This window comes from Corapipo altera, unplaced genomic scaffold (assembly GCF_003945725.1).
Source record: "Corapipo altera isolate COAL_440 unplaced genomic scaffold, ASM394572v1 22b, whole genome shotgun sequence".
Classification (NCBI taxonomy): domain Eukaryota; kingdom Metazoa; phylum Chordata; class Aves; order Passeriformes; family Pipridae; genus Corapipo; species Corapipo altera.
In genome coordinates this window covers 18,743,185-18,770,114 of record NW_020884876.1, presented here as the reverse complement: position 1 = coordinate 18,770,114, position 26,930 = coordinate 18,743,185, and the positions used below count along the sequence as shown (strand labels likewise).

Here is a 26,930-nt window from a genome sequence, read left to right as displayed (position 1 = left end):
TACGGAGGGCTCCCAAAGTGAGGCAACACAGATATGCAGTAAGTGCAGGTCTTGTAATGTGCATGAGGGAGTTAGCTGAACAAGAAGTTTTATGGATATTCATGGGAAAGAAAACCACTCTAATCAAAAATTTTAGTCATGACTTCCCCCAAAGAAGACCCTATTCCCTTCACAGAGACTGAAGTAGAAAGAAAAATAAAACAAAAAGTTGAGAATGGCTGATATTGTTAGTAAAAATTATTCCTCCCAGTGGTCAGTCAGAGAATGTATGAAGGGAACAAAAAAAATATGATGGAAGAAAGTCCTCCACTGAGACTATGCAAATATTACTGGGATGTGAACTGCAATTTAAAGAGCCTATAAAAATGAAGTAAAAAGTATGATGTAAAAAAACAAAAAAAGAACACCATGAGAATAGCATCATTCAAAAAAACTGTATTCCAAAAACACAAGAAAAGTGCATAGCATTATATTTATATGACTCCTATATAAATCAAGTTTTCTTACATTATGAACATCACTTCAGTATTTGTACGAAACAACACTATTACATATGCATGACATGGGGCCAAATAAGGCAAATGTGAGAAAAAGACCCAACAGAAGGACTGTGGTTACTGGAAAATGTACTTCAAAACAAAAAAAGCAGGAAGGAACAATCAGCCACAACAGTGCTCCAACCCAAAGTGTCTGTGCAGGCAGGCACACACTGTGCCACCCAGTACACTTGGAATGCCCTTCCTCTCCACCCCGCCAAGCCACCCCGGCTCCCTCCTCCTAACTGCCCCTGGAAGGGAGGAGGGAGAGGAATTCAAGCAAATTCTCACTTTTTCTCTATTATCTTGCAAACATTTTTCTCCAAATACCACCTTTTTTATACAGTGTGATCCACAAAAGCAAGAAAATACTTGGAAGAGTACAGAAGCAGACTGCAGCACTGCTCAGCTGTCATGAAGAACAGCACAGACAGGGATACCTACCCATTCCTAATTTCTAAATGCTTTATAGATTTGTGGGGAAATGTCTTTTTCCATATAACTCCTCTGCTGAGCTCACATCTGCCTTTCGTAATCAATATGTGCTCTACATTAAAATGACCAATCTTACTGAATACAGAAAATTATTTTGCTAAAAAGTTCTATAATCTACTTTTTGGATGGCACAATCTTACACAATTCTAAAGATGTACAGAAAGTGAATCCACAGTAAAAAGAAAGTCATGCACAGAGTTGAGACCATCTTTTGGGCAAATGCAGCAATATTGTAATATTTAGTTCTCTTTTCAGATTTTTATCTTTACTGCAGACCAAAAACTCTGTGTAACTGCTCCAGCAGTTACATCAGTTACATATGATGTAAACATCATATGCTGTGCATTTTAGATATTTCAAAAGAGCAGGTAGTTGAAGAACTAAAAGGAATTTTGTGTTGCTTAGACTCTCTCAGGTTTAGTCCTCACCTGTGATTCACAGAGCAGATGAACCACCCACCACCCGCCTTATTCATCCTTTCTGTGTGTGGCTGAAAAGCAATGCATTAACATCTTTTGCATGAAAATTCCTGTTTAAAATCCAGAGCGGCTTCCACGATCCGTTCACAGCTCAAGCAGCCGGAAAATCTTGGATTACAGTGCCCCTCTCTGGTCAGAAAAGATGAGCGCATATTTGCCGGTTCTGATACAAAACGAGGGCTCATGCCTAGTAAATTGCTTTAAAACTGTTCAAAACGCTCTGATCGAGAGCAACAAAACATTCAGATACTAACTTTAACTAAGGTGAACATTGTTTGCTAATTATTAACCAGCGTACGTTGGTTTTCTTCATATGAAAGCTAAAGTAGGCCGTGTCATGCAAGTGCACATTTTACATTTAATATAGCAGTCAGAGCTGAAGCTACCCCAGAGTGCAAGTCAGAATACCTCCAAGCCCTGAATAAAGGTTGAGAGCCTGAACCAAAACCCATGTTTTGAAACTCATACATTACCTTGGAAAAGCACAGCAGCTGTACGTGCATGGCAGCAAGATTGGATTGGCCTACTATGGTCCACAATTAAATCAACAGCAAAAGGACACAAATTACCTGCATCTCGGTCCACAGCTTCCACTTTTATGACAAACTCTCCTGGATCTTGGTTTTCATGAACTGCAGTCTCATAAAGTTGCTTTGTAAATATTGGGATCTCATCATTCACATCAAGAACAGTGATGGTCAGAACCTGCGTGGCCGAGAGAGCTGGGCTTCCATCATCAAGAGCCATGACTGTCAAACTGTAGCGCTCCTGAATCTCACGGTCTAGAAGCTGGGCTGTAGTTAAGAGTCCTATCATAAAAAAAGAAGGTATTAAAAAGTATTCTGGTCCAGGTTAGGATCCTAGTTGTTACAGCGCTCACAGTTTCAATGTAGCATCACTATGCCACTGCTGCAAGGTTTCCAGACTTTAGAGTCATTCTTTACCTGTGATTCCCTTTAGGGTGCTAATTGGCCCAGAATATTCCTTTTGACATTAAAGGGAACTGGGATTCACGGAAAATTCACCTAAAGTTCAGGTACTACTTTTCATATGACTTTGGGATTAACTTTTTAACTTTATTTAACATAAATATATGTCTTCTTTTGCACATAAGTTATGCTCTTAGGAGCTCTACAGATTAGTGTCAGCTGCATCAACTAATGGATTCAAAATCAGAATAAGAACCAGAACATACTGCAACTATTAGGGTGATATTTGCATTTGGGTTAAGACGGTTAGTAGTCAGGAACCAGAGAATTTCAGAGGACTGAAGAATAAAATGCACTGGCACTTTGAGCCTCCACTTAACATGTTCCACTCACAGTGGACACACTCCTTGATCTTGACTTGCCTTCCCTTGTGTGTACGTATCACAGCACGTGTGTGCACATGCTTTAAGTATGCATCATGCCAAAATCAGAATGAAGTATTTCATCGCACACACTTTCTTTCCACCCTCCTTAATACACTATTGGAAGATGCTCCAGTACACCTAAACAACATGGTAACAGTGTCATGCCAAAATTTTTGAGCTGAGTCTCACTGCATGCAGTACTGCCATGCTTGTGCAGTGCTCTGCTCAAGGTAATCACTCCTGAGGACAGTAAGGCACCTGGGTAGAATGCCAACAGGGTATTTCAGTATTGCACTGTATTCATTCCCAAATATTGTCCTGAGATGCACAGCACAAGCAACTCCAGAGAACAGAAGTTACAGTACCTGTGATTTTATCCAATACAAATGCTTTGTTTTCATTGCCTGAAAGAATGTGATATGTAACTTGTCCATTTCTTCCCTCATCAGGATCTTTTGCAATTATGTGGTGTACAAGGAAGCCCACCTCCACATCCTCCATGACACAGGAAAGAGACGAAGATGTAAAATTGGGACTGTTGTCATTGATATCTAAAATAATAATTTTCACAGCCAAGGAATCCAGTCTCCGATCAGTCAGATTTATTGCCTGGTCTGACGCAGACACTGTAAAAATCACAGAATCAGTAATCTCCCTGTCTAGTGGAGAAGCCGTGGTCAAAGTGCCATATAAAGGGTGAATAAGAAATGGATTTTCACCCATGTTACTCATTTCTAGGGAATACTGTATTTTGCTGTTCAGAAAACTGCCATCTCCATCTTTTGCATTGAATGCGTAAACCAGAGTGCCAACAGGTACATTTTCCTCTATGCCAATCACTACAAAGTCATCTTGAAAATATGGAGAATGATCATTCTTATCTTCTATGTCAATACTTATGAAGACAGTGTTATTTTGTGGGGGATTATTATTATAATCCTTTACAATAACTTGCAAAAGAAAGTGTGAAGCTGTTTCATAGTCAAGCTCCTTGGAAAGAAAAAGGTCTCCTGTCAAGCTGTCTATTTCAAAATGAACACTATCATCATCTTCAGCAATACTGAAATGCAGTTTCCTGTTAATTGCTAGATGATTATCAGGCCACTTAAGAGAATCCAACACTTGTGCAGGTTTAAAATTTTCAGGTATGACAAAGTGCTTGAAATCTTGCGAGAAGCCAGATCTCCCATTGGGCAGTGGGATTACCTGCAACCAAAACACAAAGACTGTTGTATTTTCCCATTATTATGAATATTGACATGAAAATTATTTTCCTTGATTGAGAGTTTAATAATTTCTTATTTGTGACTATGTTTACTCTTAGTATGCTTCAAAGCCAGAAAACAAACTCAGCATGCTATGTAAGAGCAAATAGCCCTTGGTCAGCCATTCCATAATCCTTTATTGCCACATTTAAAAAAAAAAAAAAAAGGACAAAACCATCTCTCATCCTCTGAATCACAGGGGTCCAAAGACAGACAACTTGAAGACTTCTATCTCTGCCTCTATTCTGAAGCACTTCAACTGTCTTTCTTCATAGGACAGCACCACAGGGACAGATGTGACAAAGAATGCACAGTACGTTACGCAGTTTGCCAAGTGCAAACAGATGGGTTTTTCGAGGATTGTTTATGTCATTACAGGATTTCATTCATTATGGCTTGCTACAGTGTTCCAAGTTAATGCTTTAAAATGAAAGGATCTCTAACTTGTCTTGATCAAAGCATATTTTTACAAGCTATCCAAAATTAACCATCTTTTGGGTGACTTGAACACAGCAGCCTCAGTGACATTCAACCTCTGATGCAGGAGTGCACAGGTGGCCTAAACAAAGCAGCCTTACTCTGGCTGGATGAACAGCAGGTGGAATGAGCACACAGTGGATTTTGCAATGATCTCCTCCTACTAAAGCACAAGCATCATCTATTTGCAAGACAATCCAGAATGGTGTTGTGTATTCTTAACAAATCAAAAGGAGTCTGCCCTCTCATTTCCTCCCTCAACAGAAAATTGGCTAAAGAAAATTACCATGAGACAAGGTTCTCACAATTTTGAACTTCTTCCTTTCTTCAGTTTATTTCCTTACCTTCTTCCAAAATGTCTTCTTTTCAAAGAAATTAATCACCTAATATAACTGTTCTATCTGTACAGTGTAAATAAGTACCTGGATGTAAACAGTAGCATGTCCTTGAAGCGAAGGCATCCCCTGGTCCCTGGCTGTGATCATCATGCTATAGTCTGATCTCTCAGCATGTGATAGAGACCGGGTTGTTCTTAACTCTCCACTGACAGCATCAATCTGGAAGTATCCTATATCCTCTTCTATGGGGTAATAATGGACATGTGTTATTGTAAATCAATTCAGCTTGACTCTATAATACTGAACACTATGATAAACACTGAAAAAGAGTGGGACCCAGAGGAAAGGAACTTGCTGCACTCATTTGGATCTCTGGTTTGTTTCATTCACCTCATCTTCCTTCATTAGGTACATAGTTATTATAAACCACTTAATTTGGATTTAGAAAGCTACAGAGAGAAATGCCACACAGTTGGTTCCTGTGCCTTGCCAGACCATGGGGTCAGCAAAGAGCCCTATGGACTCCTAAGACACTGTAACTGCAGCAATGCTGCCTGCCCTGTCTGTGCTCTGAAACAGGACCTAATTGAGGGTAGCTAAAATCTTACAGTAACCTGTTTCAGAGAAACATGTGAATATTGGAAATTATGCTTATAACCTTCATCGAGGACTGGTGGCATTCTAGTAACAAGTAACTTTTAATTAAAATTACTACTTGCAGCTATATCATATTACATTTATTCTAGAGCTACAAAGAATAATTCTACCACCGATGAGTAAATAGCTCTTTCTGATTTAGAATTATAGAAGCATTTAAGTTGGAAAAGACCTTTAAGATCATCAAGTGGAATCTTTAACCTAACACTGCCAAGTTGACTTGACCATGTCCCTAAGTACCACATCTACATGTCTTCTAAATACCTCCATGGATGGTGACTCCACCACTTCCCTGGGCAGTCAATTCCAATGCTTGACAACCCATTAAGTGAAGAAATTTTTCCTAATATCCAATTTAAACCTTCCCTGACACAACTTGAGACCATTTTCTCTTGTCCTATCACTCTGTACCTGGGAAAAGAGACCGACACACACCTCCCCCATTTTCAAGAAATGGAATCAAATTACTCTCGAATTTTTAGTAAAATGGGAATATATCCTACCAGAAACAGAGAAAATCACAATTGTCATAACTACTTCTCTCAAAATACTATGCAAACAGCTTTTTGTTACATGAATTTTTAATAAGGTGTACTAGTGGGTTAAACAAAGTCATCCAGCATAACAGCTGCTATTCTAATAAGCATCTGTGGTGAAAATAAATTCACTGCAGATGTAGTACACAAAACACCCATAAAGGACTGTATTTCCATAGGCACCTAAGTGAGCATGAAGCTGTTTATGTTCTCCAAATCTACGCATGCAAATTAGTTAGCTGTACATATAGATGTTCATTTTTGTACCCAATCACCTCATCTGCACCTGTAAAATACTTGCACCTGTAAAATTTGAAAAACCACTGAGCAAACTAGATAGAAAACTGGGTTTTCACAACCAAAAAATAGGAGGGTTTTTTGGTATGGTTCTGCTCTTTTTGTCTGATTATAGGTTCCTAATTCTCCATGAGTCCCTTCTGGGTTGACTCTTGCTATCTGGAACATAATGAGGAAATAGCCAACAAAAGAAAACAATATGTAGAGACAAATATATTGAATGAGACAGTCCTGCATTTTGCATTTTTCATGATAGTTTCAAAATATTAATGGTTCTATATTACTGTTTTCATAAGTAGCTTTTGAGTTACTTTCCTGATTCTTGTCCCAACAGTATGTCTACATTCACAGATATGCCATTTTGTTCCATATAATGCTTCATGACATAAAATCCCAGTTAAGCAAAAGGCAGAGGAGATATGAAAAACAGAACACATAATGTGAATTTCATGCATATATTTTCAATATTTTGCTAAAACTTACATTTATAGTTTCATTAAAATACAAATATTGCATGAAACATTCAGGTTTGTGCATATTTTGGTGGCAATAAAGGTAACAAAAAAGTCTGATAATATTGGAAAGAGATATTGTATAGAACTAGAACCCCTTGGGACTTTCATTTTGTGTTTGTCATTTTGTTTGTCTCTATAAAGACAGCCAAAACTGAAACATTTTATTTCTATTTTTCTGATATTTTTATCAGTCTATTTTTTTTAATTTATTTTTGGAAAATTTAAAAGTGTAACCATTTGATTGTAGATCAGAAAAAAAGTTTTACACTCATAGAGCATGTCAGTCATTGCTGTAAAAGCTCATGCTCCCTGCATTTCCAGAAACATTTGCTCAGCTTTCATCTCGAAAAGTCGCTTGAATTAGGCAACTGCTGCTTATATCATGCACCCTAAATACGTCCTTTTGTGTATGAGGGGAAAAGGAAGAAAGTATAGGAGAAATGAATAAGAAATAAACTGGAGAGAGCAGATGAAGCATGAAACAGAAAAAAGTAAATCTCTTGGTAATTAGCCTTTTCTTGTGCTTGCAAAAGTAACCTGCCAATAAACTGATATGTTTTTACAATTAAATTTTTCACCTCTGCCTTGTCCAACCTGTTGGCCAGGCTTTCATTTACATGAGGTTTTCCAAGGCCAAGGCACTTTCTCAGCTCTGGTCTCAAACATGATCAGAGAAATTGCAATTTGGGACAAAAAAAAAAAAAAAAAGATGGCCTGAGAAACCTCCAAGAATGTGTTACTGTGAACTTTGGCAAAACATTCAGGCCTTCCATAGACTGGCACTTCAGCAAAATGGCCCAGAAAGCAGATACAAAGTAACACTAGAGATTTCAGAATTTAGTGATAGCTGTATATTTTAACCTAATTCCTGAAGAATTGTACCTTCCCTAGGTGTGCAAATACTTAGTACCTTGGCCATCTCATTCTCTTTTGAGATGAAGGAAAAGTTGTTTCTCTTAACAGAAAAGAGGAAGGCAACGCCATGGCTCCCCAAGAACCTGAACATGATGGGGTTTCTGCAGAAACGCAGCCCTCTGCAAGTCTAGGAATGCTCCCTGCACACTGCTTGCAATTCATTCTGGAGAAAAAGTATTTCACAGACATACATACAACGCTTGCCAATTTGTGTGTGTTAGCAGTGTAAACTAGCCTTCTCCTAGCACTTGTGTGGTCAAGCGCTAATGTTGTCTTCACATAACTGGTCCAAACATAACTGTAAAAGCCTCTGCTTTGCCAATGCTAGTCTTAACACACAAAACAATACTTTAACATGCACTATAAATACACACTAATTTTTCTTGTAAATGCTATACTATAACCTATTGGCAGTCATAAAGGAGGCCAGACAATATACTTCGCCTTTGCCAGCATCACTAAGGAACAGCACGCATAGCTGGGATTCACCTCCCTCTGAATTAGGTTACTCTTTCAGTGATAACACAGAAGTGGAGGTAGGGTCATATGACCACCCACTTCCATTCACATAAATGTTCAAGGATGATTTGCTTTGATTTTCTGGGAAGAGGGAGGGGAATTTTGGAGGAATCACTTCCCTGTAACCCAAAATTCATCTGGCATGTAAACCTCAGTTCTTTTATAGATTTTTCCTTATGCAATTTGTTGGCATTTGTCATTAACCCTCCTGCATAGCTTAATCTATTGCTGCTATCTTGACATTTCTTCAAGATCTCAAGAACATTAAAAATTACCCAGTGACATTTACAAGCTTAACAGCTGACACTGACACTCATAGCTCTTCATCTTGTGGAAGTTCCACAACTGTAGAAAAGAGCACTGGTCTGCATGCAGTGCCCCAATTAGCCTGCTTGTCTTTGTGTTTAACAAATATGGCTGTAAATCAGATCATATTTCTTCTTCATATTTTAGTATTGAACAGTGTCCCAGAACTAGAAAATACTATTTTAAATATAAACCAGGCAAGAACTTCACCATGAAACAGAAGACCAGATGTTAAAGGCAGTGAGCCAACTAAGAACAACAACAACAAAAATTAGTATCAGAGAAACTCAGCTGTTTCTGGATTTGTTTATCAGGAAAATATCTAGTTCCAAGGCTGGAAGGGCTTTTTTAGTGGTTTGGGATTTTTTTTGTTTGGTTGGGTTTTGAGGGTTTTTTGCTGCTGTTTTTATCCTTTTGTTCTTTCTAGAAACAGCTTTTGCAAGACCAGCCATATTTTGTGTTGCTAGTAATTTTTATAATTTGAACTTTAACTTACTCCTCTCTGGGGCTCTACAGTGAAATCAGTAAGAAAATCCAATGTGCTGTTTGAAGTAAGGGGATATAGTTAGATACACAGACTGGCAGAGACCCCTGAAAAGCACTTCCTGTGTTGCCTGGCTATCACACGTCAAACAAAGGGTTGCACACTATTCATTCCCTTTTTCTCAAGGGGGATCATTTTGTGCAAAATATTCTTACAGTGCAGAAGTCTTAAGGTTCTCTCTAATTCTCTCTGGAAGAGGCAGTCATTTGTATTCAAATTAAGGGAATAATATGTTTTCTTGCTCCGGCCATACAGTATGCTCTATGTGCAAATTTCCACAGACTACAAACATCACACTTAAAAGGTACTAGTTACACTAAGCTGGTAAAATGGAACAGGTATAAAACGGAAAGAAATAGTTCTGTTCCTGGTAGCTCTTACTGTTTTGAACCAGTAGTGAAACAAAGCAGGAGGAACAGACCTCCCTGGTTACAGATGGAGTTCTCACTTTTATGAAAGTACAGCAAGTAAAAACATGCAGTAAAAACAGACATCACATCTATGTCTCTTACCAGTATTAACACCCCAGTCCCACTCATGTTCTAATTTAGGACTGCTCTGTTATTAATTTCACTGTAAACAAAACTGGATCCTACAGCTTACCCCAAAAGTGAACTACTACATGTAGGAATTATGAAGAAAACTAAAGAGAAGTGTTTTTAAGGGGCCATGCTATGTCAGGTTAACACAGTGGTAAACAAAGGGTGAAACGTGAACTAAAAACCACAAGCCTCTTGTTTGCCCAGATTATCTGCTGATCCCTCCAATCCCTGTCTCAGACTGTCGCAAACTGTTATTTTAGTAAGAAAATTTTCAATTGGTCGTGGGAAAAGGGAGATCATTTTTCCTTTAAGATGTTAAACAACTGACTGAAACACTAAATTGTACAGTACAAAATCATGGTCCTAATCTTTCCTGACTGCTGTTTGAACACACTCTGGTCAGCCACAAAAGCAACCAAACCCCTGGAAAGATAGCACAGAGGGGGAAGGGAGGAAAGGTAGCTGCTTGCACCTCCTTAGGTACTTCATAAGACACACGATGGTCCTGATTCTTATTTACACAGGCACCTTTATTTTACCAGAAACACAAAATAAACACAAAAATGTATGTACACATGGCACCTCTAAAATTCCAGTAACCTTAATGTATCTTTTCTTATTAATAACACTTTAAATTCTTACCTGATTCTATTGAATATAATACAACACCGTTGTTTCCAGAATCAAAGTCTTTTGCAAAGATGGTTGTAACAAGCGTCCCTGATGGTTGCCCTTCCAAAACCTGTCACGAAGCAATTTATAAATAATTTGCAAGTACACGTGGATAAAATGAGTCTTAGAATAAATTCCTTGCCATAACACAAGAGTTTATCTGTTGCTCTGTTTTCAGTTTCAGTAATAATTTACAGTCAGTGCAATGAGCATTTCAGGAGATGGTAAAGTAACAGCTATTTAAGCAATGCTCTGTTACCGTCTGCATAGATCGCTAATTCAATCTTCAGTATAGAAAGACAGGAGCTCGAAAATTAAAAGAGATTAAAACCCACTGCATACATAAATAAAACTGTATGCGCGTATCCTTTACATCTGGCAGCGCGCAAGGCGAAGAAGTGCCATGGTTTGACAAGACCTGAGGTTCCCCGTTACGCCCGCGCCGCCACCGCGCCACAGGGTGTCGCTGTGAGCCCGGCGCTTCCCGGCACATTCCCACCTGGAGGCGCAGCGCCGGCCGCGGGAAGCGCGGCGCGTGGTCGTTGCGGTCCCGCACCGCGATGTACACGGCGGCCGTGGCGCTCCGCCGAGGGGACCCCTGGTCGGTCACCAGCACGGACAGCTGGTGGTGAGCCTGCTTTTCGCGGTCCAGCGCAACCCAGTTTATGATTTCACCTGACGGCCAAAGAAAAGGAAGGAGAAATGGAGTTAGGTATTTACTGTATGCTAGCACTCGTCTTGCTGCATGCAATTATACATTTATTTTAACACGGAATGTTAATTTGTTTTAATTTAACATACGTGCCCTCTGATACACCCTTCCACTGATATTAAAGCTTCAGCTTTCCAAACTGCATTGTGTAGAAACATTCTGTCAATCACAGTTTGCACGTGTACTTTAGTACCATATTACATCCTTTAGTGTACAGTGGATGCCCCAGAGCAAAGGTATAAAACAAGCCAATCCACTGACCTTCCAAAGAAATCCATCTGGCCTGTTCTTCAACACACTTCAGGACAGATAATACACGAACACAGGGTTTTAACCGCTTTATTAATTAAGTACATTAATCAGAAGCCCTTATGTCTCCTATACATTCTGGTAAACCCAGTAAATAAATCTGACCAATGTTCTCTTCGTCTGCTTAATATAGCTGTAGATTTCTGGTTGACAAATGCCCTCCACACAGACAACTACATGGGTTTTTTTACATCTTGTTGGTTAACTCCTAGTACTCTGCCTTTAAACTTCCATAAACGGACTCAAAGGAACCTGCTTTGAAATGGTGATTTTATTTTGAGATTCATCCAGAGAAATTCTGGAAAAGCCTAATCACTCTCCATGAAGACTGAACGTCTGGGAATAGGAATTTTAAACAGCAGATCTTTGCTCACTACGTATTTTGCTAAACTGGATTATTTACTATGCCTGTGTCCATTGGAGAATTCCCTTCATCTGGGCTCTCCATGCTCTGGTCTGTGGTTTATACTGTGTGGACATAATATCTATTACTCGAGGCATTTGAGACTCACTGCAGAGAACACCCTGTGCTGTGAAAAATTTCTCTCAGTCAATTTGACTTCTGTGATGCCATGTACAACATTAACTCAGTTTTGATGTAAATGACAGAAGTTTTCACAAATATTTTAAATCACTCTGACATCATAAGTACTTTTATAGCTACTTATGGCTATCTGTACTTTTCAACTCTACTTGATCACAGGCAATTAAATCCCCCATATGAACTACTGAAGCTATAACTTAAAACTTCTTTTAATTTCTTGCAGTCAAACACTGAAACTTATGACCAAGTGACCTGAACAAAGTCATGAAAAAAAAAAATCAAATCCTAAAGGCTAGTTCATTCCACATGGACATGTATTGGATTTATTTCATTCCCCAAATTGTGAAGTTCTGAGTTAGAATATTCACATATCAAACCAAAAGATTCACAGCAGTTCCTGAAAGCTTTATACTTTACTTCAATACACTTAGGGAGGGCTCCTTTCCAAAAGCAATATTAGGCAGATTACAAATCATAAAATGCTACCTGTGTTGGAATTCATCTTGAAATACTTTCCATCGGACAAGAGGAAATAGGAAAGCTGTCCATTTCTTCCTGAGTCTCTGTCAACAGCTGTAATGGTGCCAACCACACCCCTGGGAATTGGATTTTCCTCAATTTCAAAGAAGTAGCTCTCATGCATAAACATGGGAGAATTATCATTTTCATCCAGGACATTAACTATTACAGATGTACTTGCATTTTGCCTGAGGTTTTCATCCTCAGAGATGCTGACCAAGGCTCTAAAACTTAGTATCTGTGCACATTCATAGTTCAAACGTTTCCGAAGATAAATCCAGCCAGTATCAGAGCTGATTCCAAATGCAACAGAATCAGTGCTAGGCTCTAAGAAATACGTCAGATTGGAGGTAATGCTGTGTGGATCAAGCAAGTGGGCTTGAACCTGAAGGATTCGGGCACCTGGAGAGGTAGCTTCACTGACTTCTACTTGATACACCAAGTTCTGAAAGACCAAAGTAGGTCCCATCTTCTGCTCTTCAATAACCACCGTCAGCATCAGCAAAGATGTTAGAGGAGGACTTCCACAGTCTTCAGCTGCTATGTGGAGAGTATATTCCTGCTGCTTATCTGCAAACACTGTCCTAGTAAGGTTTACCACTCCAAGACTTGGATCAATGCTAAATGCATTTGACTGCTTGCTTGCAATGCTGTATTTGATTGCCCCATTTAGGCCACTGTCTTTGTCTTCTGCATGAGCAATATAGACAGCAGTGCCAGGAGGCTGGGTATGTGAAATAGTCACCTTATCAGATTTGGTCAGAAATACTGGAGGGTTGTCATTAATATCTATCACAGATATGTTGACTTGAGTGCTACTGTAGACTGGGGAGTTACCCAGCTGGGACTGAATGGTGAGCACCACAGCAGACTGAGTTTCATGATCAAGCTGTTTTTTGGTGCGGATAATGCCAAACTGGGGATCAATAGAGAACTTTCCATGTGGATCGCCAGAGGAAATTCGGTAAGAAACCACTTCTAAAGAATCTAGAAATGGAAATAACAACAAAAAATATAAAAAAAAAAATCTGGAAGTGATAACATGAATGTTGGTAAGAACATCTGTGAAGAATGCATGCTGTTAAATTCAATGGAATAAATGTAGGCTACACAGATGTTTGACATTCTTGGGCTTTTTATGCTTCCTTATTCCTCTCCCTGGAGCCCTTCAGTAAAATATGAATGTATACAGTTTGTCCACTTCTGCACTGTTTGATTTTCATCACACAGCTATTATAAAACTCTATAGAGAAAATGGTATAATAGCCTTTTGTTTTTCCCTGAACTAAAATATAGAAAAAACACTCCTACAAATTAGTCTTATGGGAGCAATTTCGCTACCCACAGGCATTCACTATAGCAAGGAATGAAACAGATTGCAGTTCTCTGAAAGAACTGCATTTTAATCAACTTACTGTTCATGGGTGACCATTCATACACCAAATGCTATCTAAAGCAAAAGCTGTGTAATGATTCAGGCTTACTATCAAGGTTGCCCTGCAGATGCTACCTCCACCCTGAGGACAGTCCTTCCCAAAAGAAGGAAATGGGAGGACCTGACTTGTATAAAACTTGTATAAAACCTCGACCTCTACCACTTTAAATTTACAGATCCATCATCAACCTGTTATGTGAACTCCTGGCTCCTACTGCTCCGCATAGGAACCAAATACATATGGTTTTTAGGACAGGGTCTTTTATGACCATGGACTGGCAGAAGCTAACTCTTTAACCCTTTACAAAAGATTAAAAAAACAGATGGATTAAATAAATTTTTAAAAGGTCCCATAAACATTCATCTGGACTTCACCTAATTTGAGACAATGTGGGGCTGTGTTTGCTTGGCTGGGTTTTGTTTTGGTTTTTGGAGGGGTGGTCAGCAGCACTTCATACAGATCCTATGAAACTTATGAATACTCTCTGATTATGACTATCACTCTGAGATGTGTCTTGCATGGCCAATACTTTAACACAATCCAGACCATCACACAGACCCTTCCTTACACTTTCACAACATGCTTCCCATCCACCCATTTACATTTATAGAAACCCATTTTGAAGAAAATGGAGGCCACTGCCAATCCCCACAGACCACCAAGGAGAGTACCAAAAATCTCCAACTGTTCTAAAGAGTACCATGATAAACCAGTGATTACACTAGTTGCTGTAAATACCAACAATAAATTCTATTTATTGCTTGACAGACTGAATGAATAACATGGAAGTTTAGAAAAAAAAGTAATCTACAGATATTTGCAGTTAATGGTCACAACAAAAATGCAATGTAATCTCTGACTGAGCATGCAACTTACTTGGAGGCTCTCTGGCCTTTACAGTGCCAATCAGGCTGTCTTCAGGTGCACTTTCTGGAACAGAAAAGGTATACCGCGATCTCTCAAATATGGCAGGAGCCAAAACAGTCTGAAGGATGTTTACTGTGACAGCTGCATTGGTGGCAGAGGGAAGGCCACCCCCATCCCGTGCAGAAACAGTTAGGAAGAGTGCAGAATGTGCCAGGTGGCCAAGAACTGAGACAAGGTAAATAGTTCCTGAAAGTACACAGAAATAAAAGAGCACTGATGTAAGATAAAATTCAGCAGGCTGTCAAAATAGTTTCAACATGTGTCCAGTCTTCTCTTAGAGAAATGATAATGTGGACAAAAAGCAGCACTCCCAATTTGTTTTTCAAGAGCCAAGTTCTTTTCAAATGATATGGTCTTTACAATTCACAAAGACACTGAGACACAGCAAGTTCTGTGTCAAAACACAGTGTCCATAATTCTGATTTTAGAAACACAGATTCAGCTATATCTTTGACAATATTAGGCAAAACACAATTTTAGTAGTACTAGTCTATAGGAATTTGGAAGTGCATTGAGGGGAAAAAAGTACTTTATTGTTACAAAAGATTAATTTATCTTTGCAAATGGTAAAGTTAACTTTATTTCAAACAGGCAATGGAGACATTCTGCTTAAGTAACTTCTGAAATAAAACATCCACACAATGGTTTAAGCCCCCAAATATAAACCTTAGGAGCAGCGTGCTCTATGGAAAGTATCTGGGAAACAATCACTTGCTGTCTGATCACACGTTTCTGGTAAAATACCCTTTAATAGTGAATTCTAAGTTCTGTTGAATTTGCAAGCTGCTACCAATTACATTTTATATAAACTCTATGAAGTAATTATTTGAAAAGAAAATACAGTACTTTGGATGTGCCTTCCTCAAGATAAATACATTTTCATCCTTCGGCTCTGATGAATGAGACAAGCTGTCTCCAAATACACACTCTTCTGACTGCTAAAATAAAAGTTTTTAGTATTATCAAATAGTTATGCCTGACTTCCAAATACTCTCTCTATAACTACAGAAACCTACATCTAACTATTACTACCTAAGATGGCAGAAAGAATGAACATGTCAGGGATCCTGTCCCATCTTCTTCTACAGTAAAAGCCTGTATGAACTTCAAAAAAGCTTTGTTTGAATGAACAGTTCAGTCTCAGCAATGAGAACAACATCCAAACCGTAGCTCTCTATGGGCTGTTCAAAATGGTCTACCACAATTATCCAAAACTGATACTTGTTAATTGTTCCATGAGAGACAGTCATACACTGTCCTTTGCAAGCAAATTGAGGTTTTATAAATGAGGATATAAACCCACAAATAAATAATTAGCTCTCAGAGCATTTTGAAATGTCTGGTTTAGATGAAGTGAACATAAATGTTTAAAATCTTAGGGATAAACACTAGATCACAAAGCAGTACAGCAAATCACAGTATCTTCGTTACTCATAAATTTTATAACTAAATTATAATTTGAGGCACATAGTGGAAGATCAGGTGCTTTCAGCCAGGCAAAAGATGGAATACAGAAATGTAATTATGTCCTAGAGAGCATTAATACTGGTTTGTCTTATCCTTCCCAACATCTTCTCTATCACCGAGCAGGAGGAAGAACACTTTCACTTATTCTGAGGTGACAAAAATCCATTAGTATTTTAAGACCCTTAAGTGGTCACAGATTTTGCAACATTGAGAGAGTTATTTGTGAAGAAAGTTCTTCAATATAAAAATGAAGATGAAAGATGACCAAATGCAAGAAATTTTTTCTTAGCAATGAACGAATTTAACTAAATATACACTAAATGATAAAATCACAGTGCGCTAAGGAGTAGGGTTGCATCAAATTCAAGTGATTCAACTAATAGGGACAGCCTTTTACATACCAACAAGGTATTTTTAAAAGATCACCTATGATTTTTATAGAAGCTGGTGAAGACACAAAACCTCCAGCAGCTCAGTAAAACCAAACCTTTAAACTCTGAAGGACCTTTGTAATTTCCTGGCTCTCAAGACAAGTTTAGGAAGGATGACATTTGTCATCCAAGTTGGACATTTTGTGGTCAGACAGGGTAAAACTAGAATTAAACTGTCTTAGGAGCATCAGTGCATGATTCAATGACAATATAACTTCTCGAAATTTAGGGTGAAGTCACACTACTATTTTGCTACAGTGCATTTTAAGCAGAATCCTCATAAATATTCAAATGTGCATGCATTACACTTTCCAAATATACTGCCAGGACATTATAATAACAAACTGTGTCTTAACATGCTTAAATTGCATTTAAAGGGTCTTCAGGATCAAGGAAGAATGCTTTTCACTAAGAAAAAAGGGACACTTATTCCAGTGTGATGAACAACAGTAAAAGTGCAAGTGATGCAGATGAATTCAGAATTCACTACTGATCCAGCTCCTGTGCCAACAATTCATACAATTCCAAGAATAAACCTTATTTTGGCCTTTTTTTTCTTTTTTTTTGTCTCTGATGATTGAGTTTTATGATTATTTAAACAGCTCAATGAAGTAGTTCAAGGACATAAACTTTTGGCATTACCTGAGGTAATCTGAGCAACTGTAGGTTGAAGGAAAAAGGTGTTTAATTTTTTCCTCAGAGGTTAAATATATAAACATGGATTTTAGATACCACTGCTGTCAAATGAAATTAAATCAATCAAGTGGACTGTATGTTACTTGACCAGTTGAGTATTTTTCTATTGACAAGGACAAAAATATCTTGTTCTCATTTTGGATACTTCAAGATGTATGCGAAAAATTGAAAAACTTCTACAAAAAAGGATCAAATTTAAAATCTTACTGTCAGAGCAATAACTAATGACTTCAGAATATTCTTTACCAAAGGATGTAGCAAACAGTGTTCCACTCCAGGACTTGTGAAGACCTGGTTGAACAGAAGTATTTCAGAACCAAAACTCCTTCTCTGCTGACCTAGACAGACTGCAGCAGACTCCATGCCAGTTAGAAAGAAAAAAGAAAATTAATACAAGATTTTGCTTTCTTTCTTCATTTTTTCACTGTGCCATTGGGGAAAAGAGGGAATAGGCAAGTACATCTCACCAATTCAGCTCTCTTTTGCAGGATCAGAGACACCCTAAGAACAATGGCAGATTCCAAGCAAAAAGTATATGTTTTACGTATGGTTCCTTCCAACCTCAAAAACTGCAGTATGCAGAAATTTAAAAACCCATTTTAAATTTTAATTACATACATTCTGTTTCTTTCAGCATTAGTAGGACTGGGCATTAGCTTTGCATTTGGTGATATATAATCTATACAGACTTGAGATAGCTCTACCATATGGTGGGGAACATGCCTCATTAGGTTCTATAATGGCAAAGAAGCTGTAGAAGTAAGCAGCATCTGGGATTCCACTTTCTATATGGTTAGGAAAAACGTGGGACTGTGACTAAAAGGGACAGTCAAGACCACTTGGGTCAAAAGCAGTTGCCAGCACACCTCAGAGCAGGCTGGCCAGGTGTACCTGTCTGCTGAAGCATGGTGCAGGAGATCCCCTAGCACTACACTGCAAAGACAGAAAGCAGGGCCTAACTGCAAGGAGCAGGAACTGTCAAAGTCACACATTCTTTGTGTGACTTTGTGACATACTCGACAGAGGTATGTCTCACTAAATAACAGGCCAAAGATGAATCATGATTTTCCTTTCTTCCGTGTTCCATAATTAAGACAGTGGCTAATTATTATTACCACCACAGTCATTTGCATCCTGCAGTTCATGCTTCAGAGAACTTAAAAGACAATTAGGTTGCTGTGGTACAGAATATATTCTTCCATTATGAAAAACAATTTCTATAAACACTGACAATGGAAAGGGAATAATGAGACAGCTCCTCTGCAAGGAATGTTTTACCGAGGCAAAAGCTCCCAGCAGGAGACTGTATGGACACAAGCACAGGTCCACTTTAAGAAGTTACTGTGTGAAAAATGCCACCTTCTTTCTTACACCTTGGCTCCCCATATAAAAGAATAGCCTTATCTGCTGCCTTTAAAAGCATTTAACTCCCATCTTTCAAATTTATTATTTATATTACTGCAGTGCCTTGAAGATTTTACCTGTGCTTAATTCCTCATTCTGCACGAGAGAGAGAGAGCTGGAATCAATCCTGCTTCAGAGGTGAACAATCATCTAATTACCCACCAGATGATGCATTAACATCCAGCCTCACTGACACCTTGGCAATCTCATTTCCTTAACTAGATCTGCAGGGCTGTAACTGACTGCATATTCCAACCTTTATAAGTTAAAAGTGTGACATACAGATTGCCTACTGCCCAGGTATGATATGGATACGCATTTTAGACAAAATTTGCAATGCTGGTTGCATGTTAGCAACTGCCACTGCAGGTTTCTAGTTTGGGAACAGCTCTGCTCCAAGGGAGGTTTGCTCAGCACAGCCATGCTGCAATTTACAGATGTTTTGCTGCAGAACAATGTGCTTAGTGGTTAGCAGAAATTGTTACAATGGTTTGGAGGGTTGGATGTACAGTGACAGCTAGTACTATCGAAGGGCAAAATCATGACTATGAACTCTTTCATCTGCTTCATACTTCCTCACTCACTGTAGGGCATGAACTTTCAAGAAGTCTTGCTCTCCACTTTGTGCCTATGAACCATGACAGGTAAATGCAGCCAGTATCGGCCCAGAAAGTGCAAATGCATTAATGAAAGACAGGACTTGGCATCATCCGCCATCCTCTGGCAATGACAAAATTTCTCAAGGCATTTTTGTTCTTATTTCTGTGTAGGTGCACCCTATTCCACAAGCAGGTTAACTGCTAAGTGCTGTTTCTAAAGAGTTAAAGGTCAGAGACAAGAATCCAGAAGTAGTTCTTCAGCAAGTATTTCTTTAGCAGTATTTCTTCAGGATATATCCTAGGATGGGCCAGCTGGCATGATCTGACACACAGCTCAGACAACAAGCAGATGGCAGAGGTACATATGGTTCATCACCCCAGTTCACCTTCAAAGCTGGCCACTGAACCTGCTGTTCCATACCCTGTAGGTCAGTTAATCTGACATAATAGTAACTCAGATCATGTTTGCTGTCTGATTACATAAAAAGTGAACACTCTTACATAAACATGAGTTAAAAACCCCACACCAGAAATCAAAGCATACACCACTAAGTCGGCAGGACTCTGGCCCAGTGAATTGCTGTATTTTCAAGGACAAAGGCAGAGGCTCCCCCACACAATCTGCACAGCTTCAGCCCTGCCACACCATGCCAACAGGTCACCTTTGCTTTCTTAGCTTATTGAAGTTTTCCAGAAACAGCTTTCTAATCAAGGACCTTTTCAATCAAGCTGCGAGCCTCTAGATCCAAAAATAGCTCAGTGCACAACCTGGTAAGGTACTGTACCAAAATATGCACTGTACCAGAATGAAGTCTAATATAAGACAAATAAAATATATTTGCTCTTCTTATATTAAGAGTATTACGAAACATTCTTGATGTTCATCTTAATCTTCATAAACTGATTTTCTACTATGCACACTCCCCTGCTACGCTCATTCTAACAACAGTGCAAGGGCATTTTGCCATGGCTGTCTGCTCTCTTGGTGTGACCTGTCACTTTCTTCTTTTCTCCAGGTTAACTAAGAACATGATGTACATTAAATACACCTGTACTCAAAGAGCCATACAGTCTCTAGCAAAGAAAAGTGTTGCTTGTCTGAACTTTACCGTACAAATATCACACATTCCTCTCCTCCAAAATGGGAGGTTTGGGCATAATTTTTGCCTTTTCTTCATTTTTCTTGTTATCAGCCCACATCACCCGTGCAATATCATGGAAGTTCACTCTTCTGATGAGGTCTTCTGTTTTTGAGATGTTAACGTTGACTTAACTGCAAGAAAGGGGGAGTGGGCTACAGTATTTTTGTTAATGCTTTGCATTCTGTCATGCACAAGGAATCTCAAGTACACACATCACCCCACCATTGTATGGTTAAGTTTTTGGCACATGGCTTGTAGGAATTTTTGTCTTTGAAGATGGTCGATTCTATTGGATTTTTTTCATAGAAAAAGAGAGACACATACACTAAGAGTATGGACATTTTTCATGCTGTTCTGCTACACAGCGTTCTTTCAGGGCCAAAATCAGCATGCTCACACTTACTACAGCAATTTTTTTGTGCTTCTAGGACAATATACCATTTCCTGTATTCTTTATGTTAGATTTCTCATTAGATGAGATCTCAGTGAAGATAAACGTCCACAAATTACTCAGCTAAGACTGCTAATTTTTCCTTCTTAACTCAAACAAAATTCTTCAAAAGTGAACACTTATTAAACCAATGTCTCTGATTTGCAGCATATCATATGAAAGATGAGAAAAACATTAATCGAAGAAACTGCACTTTAAAAAAACAAGTGGCCTCAAATTGTTCCAAAATAAAACACTCCTATTTTTAAATGTTATTTATGTGAATCTCTTCATATGTTTAGCAAATGTACTACATGCTGTAGGAAAATGCCAAAAGTAGTTTATTTTTAAACTATTTTTTCCTTCAATACCATATGAAAACATCATTAATCATCATAAAAATGGCCTTGTTTTCTTTAGAAAGGATGCACCCCCATTTTACTTTGATGCCTATTGCAATCTGCTATATATTAAACATTGTATAATACATGCAGTTAAGCAAAGTTTGGATTTCCCCCTTCCCCCCACACCAAAAAAAAAAAAAAAAAAAAAGAGATTTTGGTATTTCAACATTACTTTTCAACCTGTATTGCAATAAAAATAAAGCAAAACTTTTTCATGCAATTAAAATCTCCTAATATGTGACTGTTAGAAAGCATTTCCATTTTCTTCAATAAAACAAAATTTGTCAGCATACTTAACTGGAATGAAGCTATTCAGAACCAAATCGAAGTTTTATTTTAAGTCAGTCTGACATTAAATTGCATTTACATATGGTGCCATAGTACAGTAATGGAAGTAGTACAGCACTAAAATACCCACAAAACAAGAAACATATACCAGTGGAGGGACTATTCTGCACAAGCTCTGCACTTAACCCCTCCTTTTGCATCCATTACCAGGCACTGTTAAAGTGATAAGATGCTGCACTTAAATCTGGCTTTTGGTTGATTAATTCTTACATTCTTAAATTTGCATGATCTTTAGGTGTATTCCTCCTCTTACTTTTCTCCAACAGACCAAGCTCCTAGATTGCTCTACATCTTTTGGAGGACATTTTAGTCACACAATGCCCTATGCTACTCAGTTAAAAAGAAATCATAACACATCCTAAAGGAAATGTATTCATTTCTTAGCAAATGAAAATTTTCTCAGAAGTACGTTCATTTTGCAGAAGCTGTATTTCTTAGCTGAAAAACTTTTTTAATGTCCAGCTACTGACTAACTCTTGTAACGAGGCTTGTCTGTTATACTCAATACGTATTTTTTGGGTTAAATAAGTAACAGAAGGTTGATCCAAGTATCTTCAAGTCAATGGAGAAATCTCCAAATATCTCACTGTACTGGGTTTGTATGGCAAGGGGTTAGTAGCAGGGGGGCTACAGGGGTGGCTTTTGTGAGAAGCTGCAAGAAGCTTCCCCCATGTCCAGTGGAGCCAATGCCCGTTGGCTCCAAGATGGACCTGCCACTGGCAAAGGGCTAAGCCCATCAGCAACGGTGGTAGTGCCTCTGGGATAACAAAGTTAGGAAAGGGAAAAAAAAACCATACCTGTGCAAAAGCAATTGCAGCTGGGAGAGAGGACTGACAGTATGTGGGAGCAACACCCCTACAGACACAGAGGTCAGTGAAGAAGGAAGGGGAGGAGGTGCTCCAGGTACCACAGCAGCAATTCCCCTGCAGCCTGTGGTGAAGACATGGTGAGCAGGCAGGCTGTCCCCATGCAGCCCATGGACATCCACAATGAGGCAGTTATCCACCTGGAGCCCACAAAGGACCCCATGCTGGAGCAGGTGGGTGCCCAAAGAATGTTGTGACCCCGTGGGAAACTTGTGCTGGTGCAGGTTTGCTGGCAGGACTTGTGACCCCACAGGTGACCCACACTGGATCCTTCTGTTCCTGAAGGACTGCACTCTGTTGAAAGAATCAATGCTGGAGAAGAGAAAGAGTGCGAGGAGGAAGAAGCAGCAGCAGAGACAACCTGCAATGAACTGTGTAGTTTCCATTCCCCATCCCCCTGTGCTGATGGGGCAGGAGGAGATAGAGACAACTGGGAGTGAAGTTGAGTGCAGGAAGAAGGAAGGGTGGGGGACATTGTTTTATGATGTAGTTTTTATTTCTCATTACCCTACTCTGATTTGATTGGCAATACATTAAATTTATTTCCCCAAGTTGAGTCTCTTTTTCTCATGACAGTAATTGCTGAGTGGTCTCTCCTTGCCCTTATCTTGACCCAGGAGCCTTTCATCATAATTTTCTTTCCTGTCCAGCTGAGGAGGGGAGTGATAGAGTGACTTCGGTGAGCATCTGGTGTCCAGCCAGAGTCAACCCACCAGGTGCACAGAAACAGTCTCAATAAAATACACAGGAGGAAGGTCATAGGCTTTGTTTTAGGCATCTAATTTACATAGGAACCACAGAACACAAACCTAAATATCTTATACAGTCGAAAGAAACAGAAGGTAAGTTAAATGTTTATACTGCTGTAATGTGCATTGTGGGAATGATACTTTCTCTCCATCCTTTTCATACTAGGTTTAAATCACAAATACCTTCAAATGAAGATAAACCACTGGCTACTGCCTTTTAGTTAGCCTTCATGGGAGTTTTCTCTGCTTGCAGTGACTAGCTAGGGAATTTGTTCTAAGACTATGAACGGACTATTTATCTGAAGACTGACACATGAAGTCACATTGGTCCAAAACAATTTTCAAAGATTATTCTTAATTTTTTTTTTATTTGAAACAACTTCCCTGAACCAGAGCTACAGTAAGAAAACGATCTTTTTATCCATCTCTCAAAAAAAGCATCACTAAGATCAGTGGAAAAGTATGCCCTTGGGTGAAGGAAAATATTATTGGCTAGTAACATAATGAAGGGTTACAAATTCGGTTGTTAATTCCAAAGTCTTAAAGTTAAGCACTGCATAGGTTTTCTGCCACACTTATGATTGTATCCTGTGACTTACATTTTCAATTACCAGCTCTGCCATAAGTATAAATACACTGTCTTTCAGATAGCTTGTTAGGTAACAATGGGAAAATAAACGAACATAGCTGAAACAGTTTCTTAACCAGAAGAGCTCTTCAACTTGCCCTGTTCTAATCAATTCACAAGTACTGTTCATAGATCATGCATGGATCAGATATCTACAAAAGGCAACATAATGAAGCCAAGATGTTGTTTACACCAACACTAGAAACAAACGATAGGAAGAGTCACGAACTAGCAGAGGAACTGGTTTTCAGTTCCCTACCCGTACATTTTTCTAGCTACACAGCTCTTAAAGTGGTTTTTCTTGTGGACAGTCTATCATTAATCAAATGAAAAATACTTCACTTCAACTTTTTCACAAGTGGAAACACAATAAATGTTATTTATGAGTACAACAGCATATCAAAAACAATAAATGCAGTGTCTAAAACCTAAAATAGCAAACAAATATAACTAACAAAGACTCGTTTAGAATTCAAAAAACTTTTCAGCGGAATGCCTTTCTGGTCAATGAAGGATATTCCTTCTCACTGAATTTATCTATATACAACATTCATGTGTCACAGTGCTTGAAACAAAACATGGATCCCCTTCAAAGAGCTTGGATGTGCCTCAATCTCACAATATCTGTGTATCAAAAGCAGTACTGATATATTCTATATAGTCAATGGTTGACCAGATGATAGGATATCCTGTATTGTGAACACAGCTCACTGAAGAACTATGAGCTTTCTTGATATATTCATACAATTGCTTTAACAAGTAATAGCCGGAAACAAGCCATAGCAGTGAAGAATTCAGGTTTCAATTTTTATTTTACTGTTTTATCCATTTCTCTTTAAAAAATTAGAAAGAGAAGGGGGGAGAAAAGTGAATTTTTAGTGAGTATTCTAAGTGCAGCGCTCAAAAAACATCCCCAAAGAACATTACAGTAAGATAAATTTTCAAATCCAGATGCCATATAGATGGCACAAAATAGAAATGATGTGTCACGAAGAACAGCATCATTTTGCATATGATTTTAATGTATCATAGTGTAATGTGACAAACTGTTAGCTACTAATTATTTTAAATCTCATAATACTGAAAATATCTCTGTCCACATACACATATAATGCTAAGGACTATAATCAACATAGTAAATCAAAATTACTAACGTACTGATTTTCATTCCTCCTTTCTAAATGCTCTATCAGTGAGAAAAATAATAATTTAAAAAAATAAAACTTATCAGTAAGGCAAATCCACGGAATACTCCAACACCATCACTGTGCCTCCTTTTAGGTCTTCTAATAATAAAAACCTGCAGAACACATCAGTAACAGACTGCACATTCACAAGATCAGAAGAAAAAAGACCAAAACTGCAATATGATCTTGTTTGGCTTACAGGTTTGGAGATTCATCTCCTGAAGAATGCCTATTCCCTGATATACTCATCCATTGTCCTCTGTTCACAAAACACAGCCCACATAACTAGATGAGGTTCCCCACATAACCTTCAGAGAGGCACATATAAATTAGGCCATGTATCAGAGCATACGAAGACAGCTTTAGCACAATGAACACTGGAAAATGTCACTGTTCTAACAAGAAGTAAGGAGGAAGAGCTCAAAATCTCTGTGCTCTAACAGTGAGCCACTTGTGTCATCTGCCTCTGAATACTGAACAGCTTTTGCAGCTATTCTAATCCACAGAGTGAAAAACTTCTCTGTGACAAATTGGCAATTTTAATGGGGTTTTGTTTTTTATAATGTTTATTTTTTTGAAGAGTTTAAAAATCATTCTGCTCACCAATGACTGAGTGTAAGCATTATTGTTGGTAGATGTGGAAGAATATAAAAGGAAAAAGTGTATTCAGAAAAAAAAAATCCCATACCATTAATATTAATAAGTTAAAATTAGACACAGTCTAACCTTGTGAATTACCCAGGAGATCTGATTAAGTGCAATCAGATTCCAAGTACTATAATGTTGGGAACACTGTCTCTGACCTAAATGCTTTTATCATCATGAAATGTCAGCAGTAATGACCTCAACCAACTTCACCTTGTATTTGGTCTGCCTTTGATAAAACACCATGACAGATCCACAAGGTAATAATAACTTACAAACTTAGAGAGTCTTCATGATCAAGCATGACATTTTTCCTATACCAAGTGCCAAACTGGAAAGAGAGGCCAAAAGGTCACAATCCAAGGAAAAAGGCCCTTCAAAAGGCTTCTGCAAAGCCAGTGCTGCTAATGTGATCCACAGGGGTTCTCTCTGACAAGCCTGCTGGGGCAGTTTTAAAATAACCAGTTAAATGCCTGTGGAGAACCAGCTCCCTAATTATTGATTGACCTATGTATTTTTGGCATCAGTTATGCCCCAGAGAATCTGATTTGACAGGTAGTTAAAAGTCCACAATTAAACAAATTCTGAAAAAGCCAAGACAAGCAGACCAACTTCCTAAGCAGATTAGTTTCTTCTGTTCATCAGAATATTTTGGGAACTGTGTAAAAACAGACATCATTTTGAAAGAATAGAGCCTTGCAACATTTTGTATGCCAAATAGCTAATATATACACACATGTACCACAGTCCAAAAAAATCTTCAAACATATAAAATAATCACCTGTGCCATGACCATCTGTTGATCAGGATACGTTCATATACAAAGGTTTGCTCTCAAGAAAAATGGTAGTTGCAGTTTAGTCAACTACTCACTGGAAGGCAACGTGGGTATTTGTAGATGCAATAGTCATTTTCTTTCCAGCTGATGTTTACAACTATTTTAAGGTCAGAGAGCTAACTACAGGGGCTGCTGTACAGTAATTCAATCTGTGAGATTCAACCTGTCTTGGAAAAATTTCACAAAAATTTGCTTTTGCCAT

The 26,930-nt window shown here is 38.5% G+C and overlaps 1 protein-coding gene across 1 annotated transcript in view; it reads right to left on the bottom strand.

Moving 5' to 3' along the window:
• Positions 1-26,930, bottom strand: part of DCHS2 (dachsous cadherin-related 2) — a 109,377-nt gene that overhangs the window by 28,348 nt on the left and 54,099 nt on the right. Inside the window, exons 4-10 of the mRNA XM_027635866.1 lie at positions 14,844-15,080; positions 12,499-13,518; positions 10,947-11,122; positions 10,418-10,517; positions 5,029-5,186; positions 3,230-4,070; positions 2,080-2,319 (exon numbers count right to left, since the gene is read on the bottom strand). Of these exons, the coding sequence (XP_027491667.1) occupies positions 2,080-2,319; positions 3,230-4,070; positions 5,029-5,186; positions 10,418-10,517; positions 10,947-11,122; positions 12,499-13,518; positions 14,844-15,080 (2,772 nt within the window). The remainder of the gene's footprint in view (positions 1-2,079; positions 2,320-3,229; positions 4,071-5,028; positions 5,187-10,417; positions 10,518-10,946; positions 11,123-12,498; positions 13,519-14,843; positions 15,081-26,930) is intronic.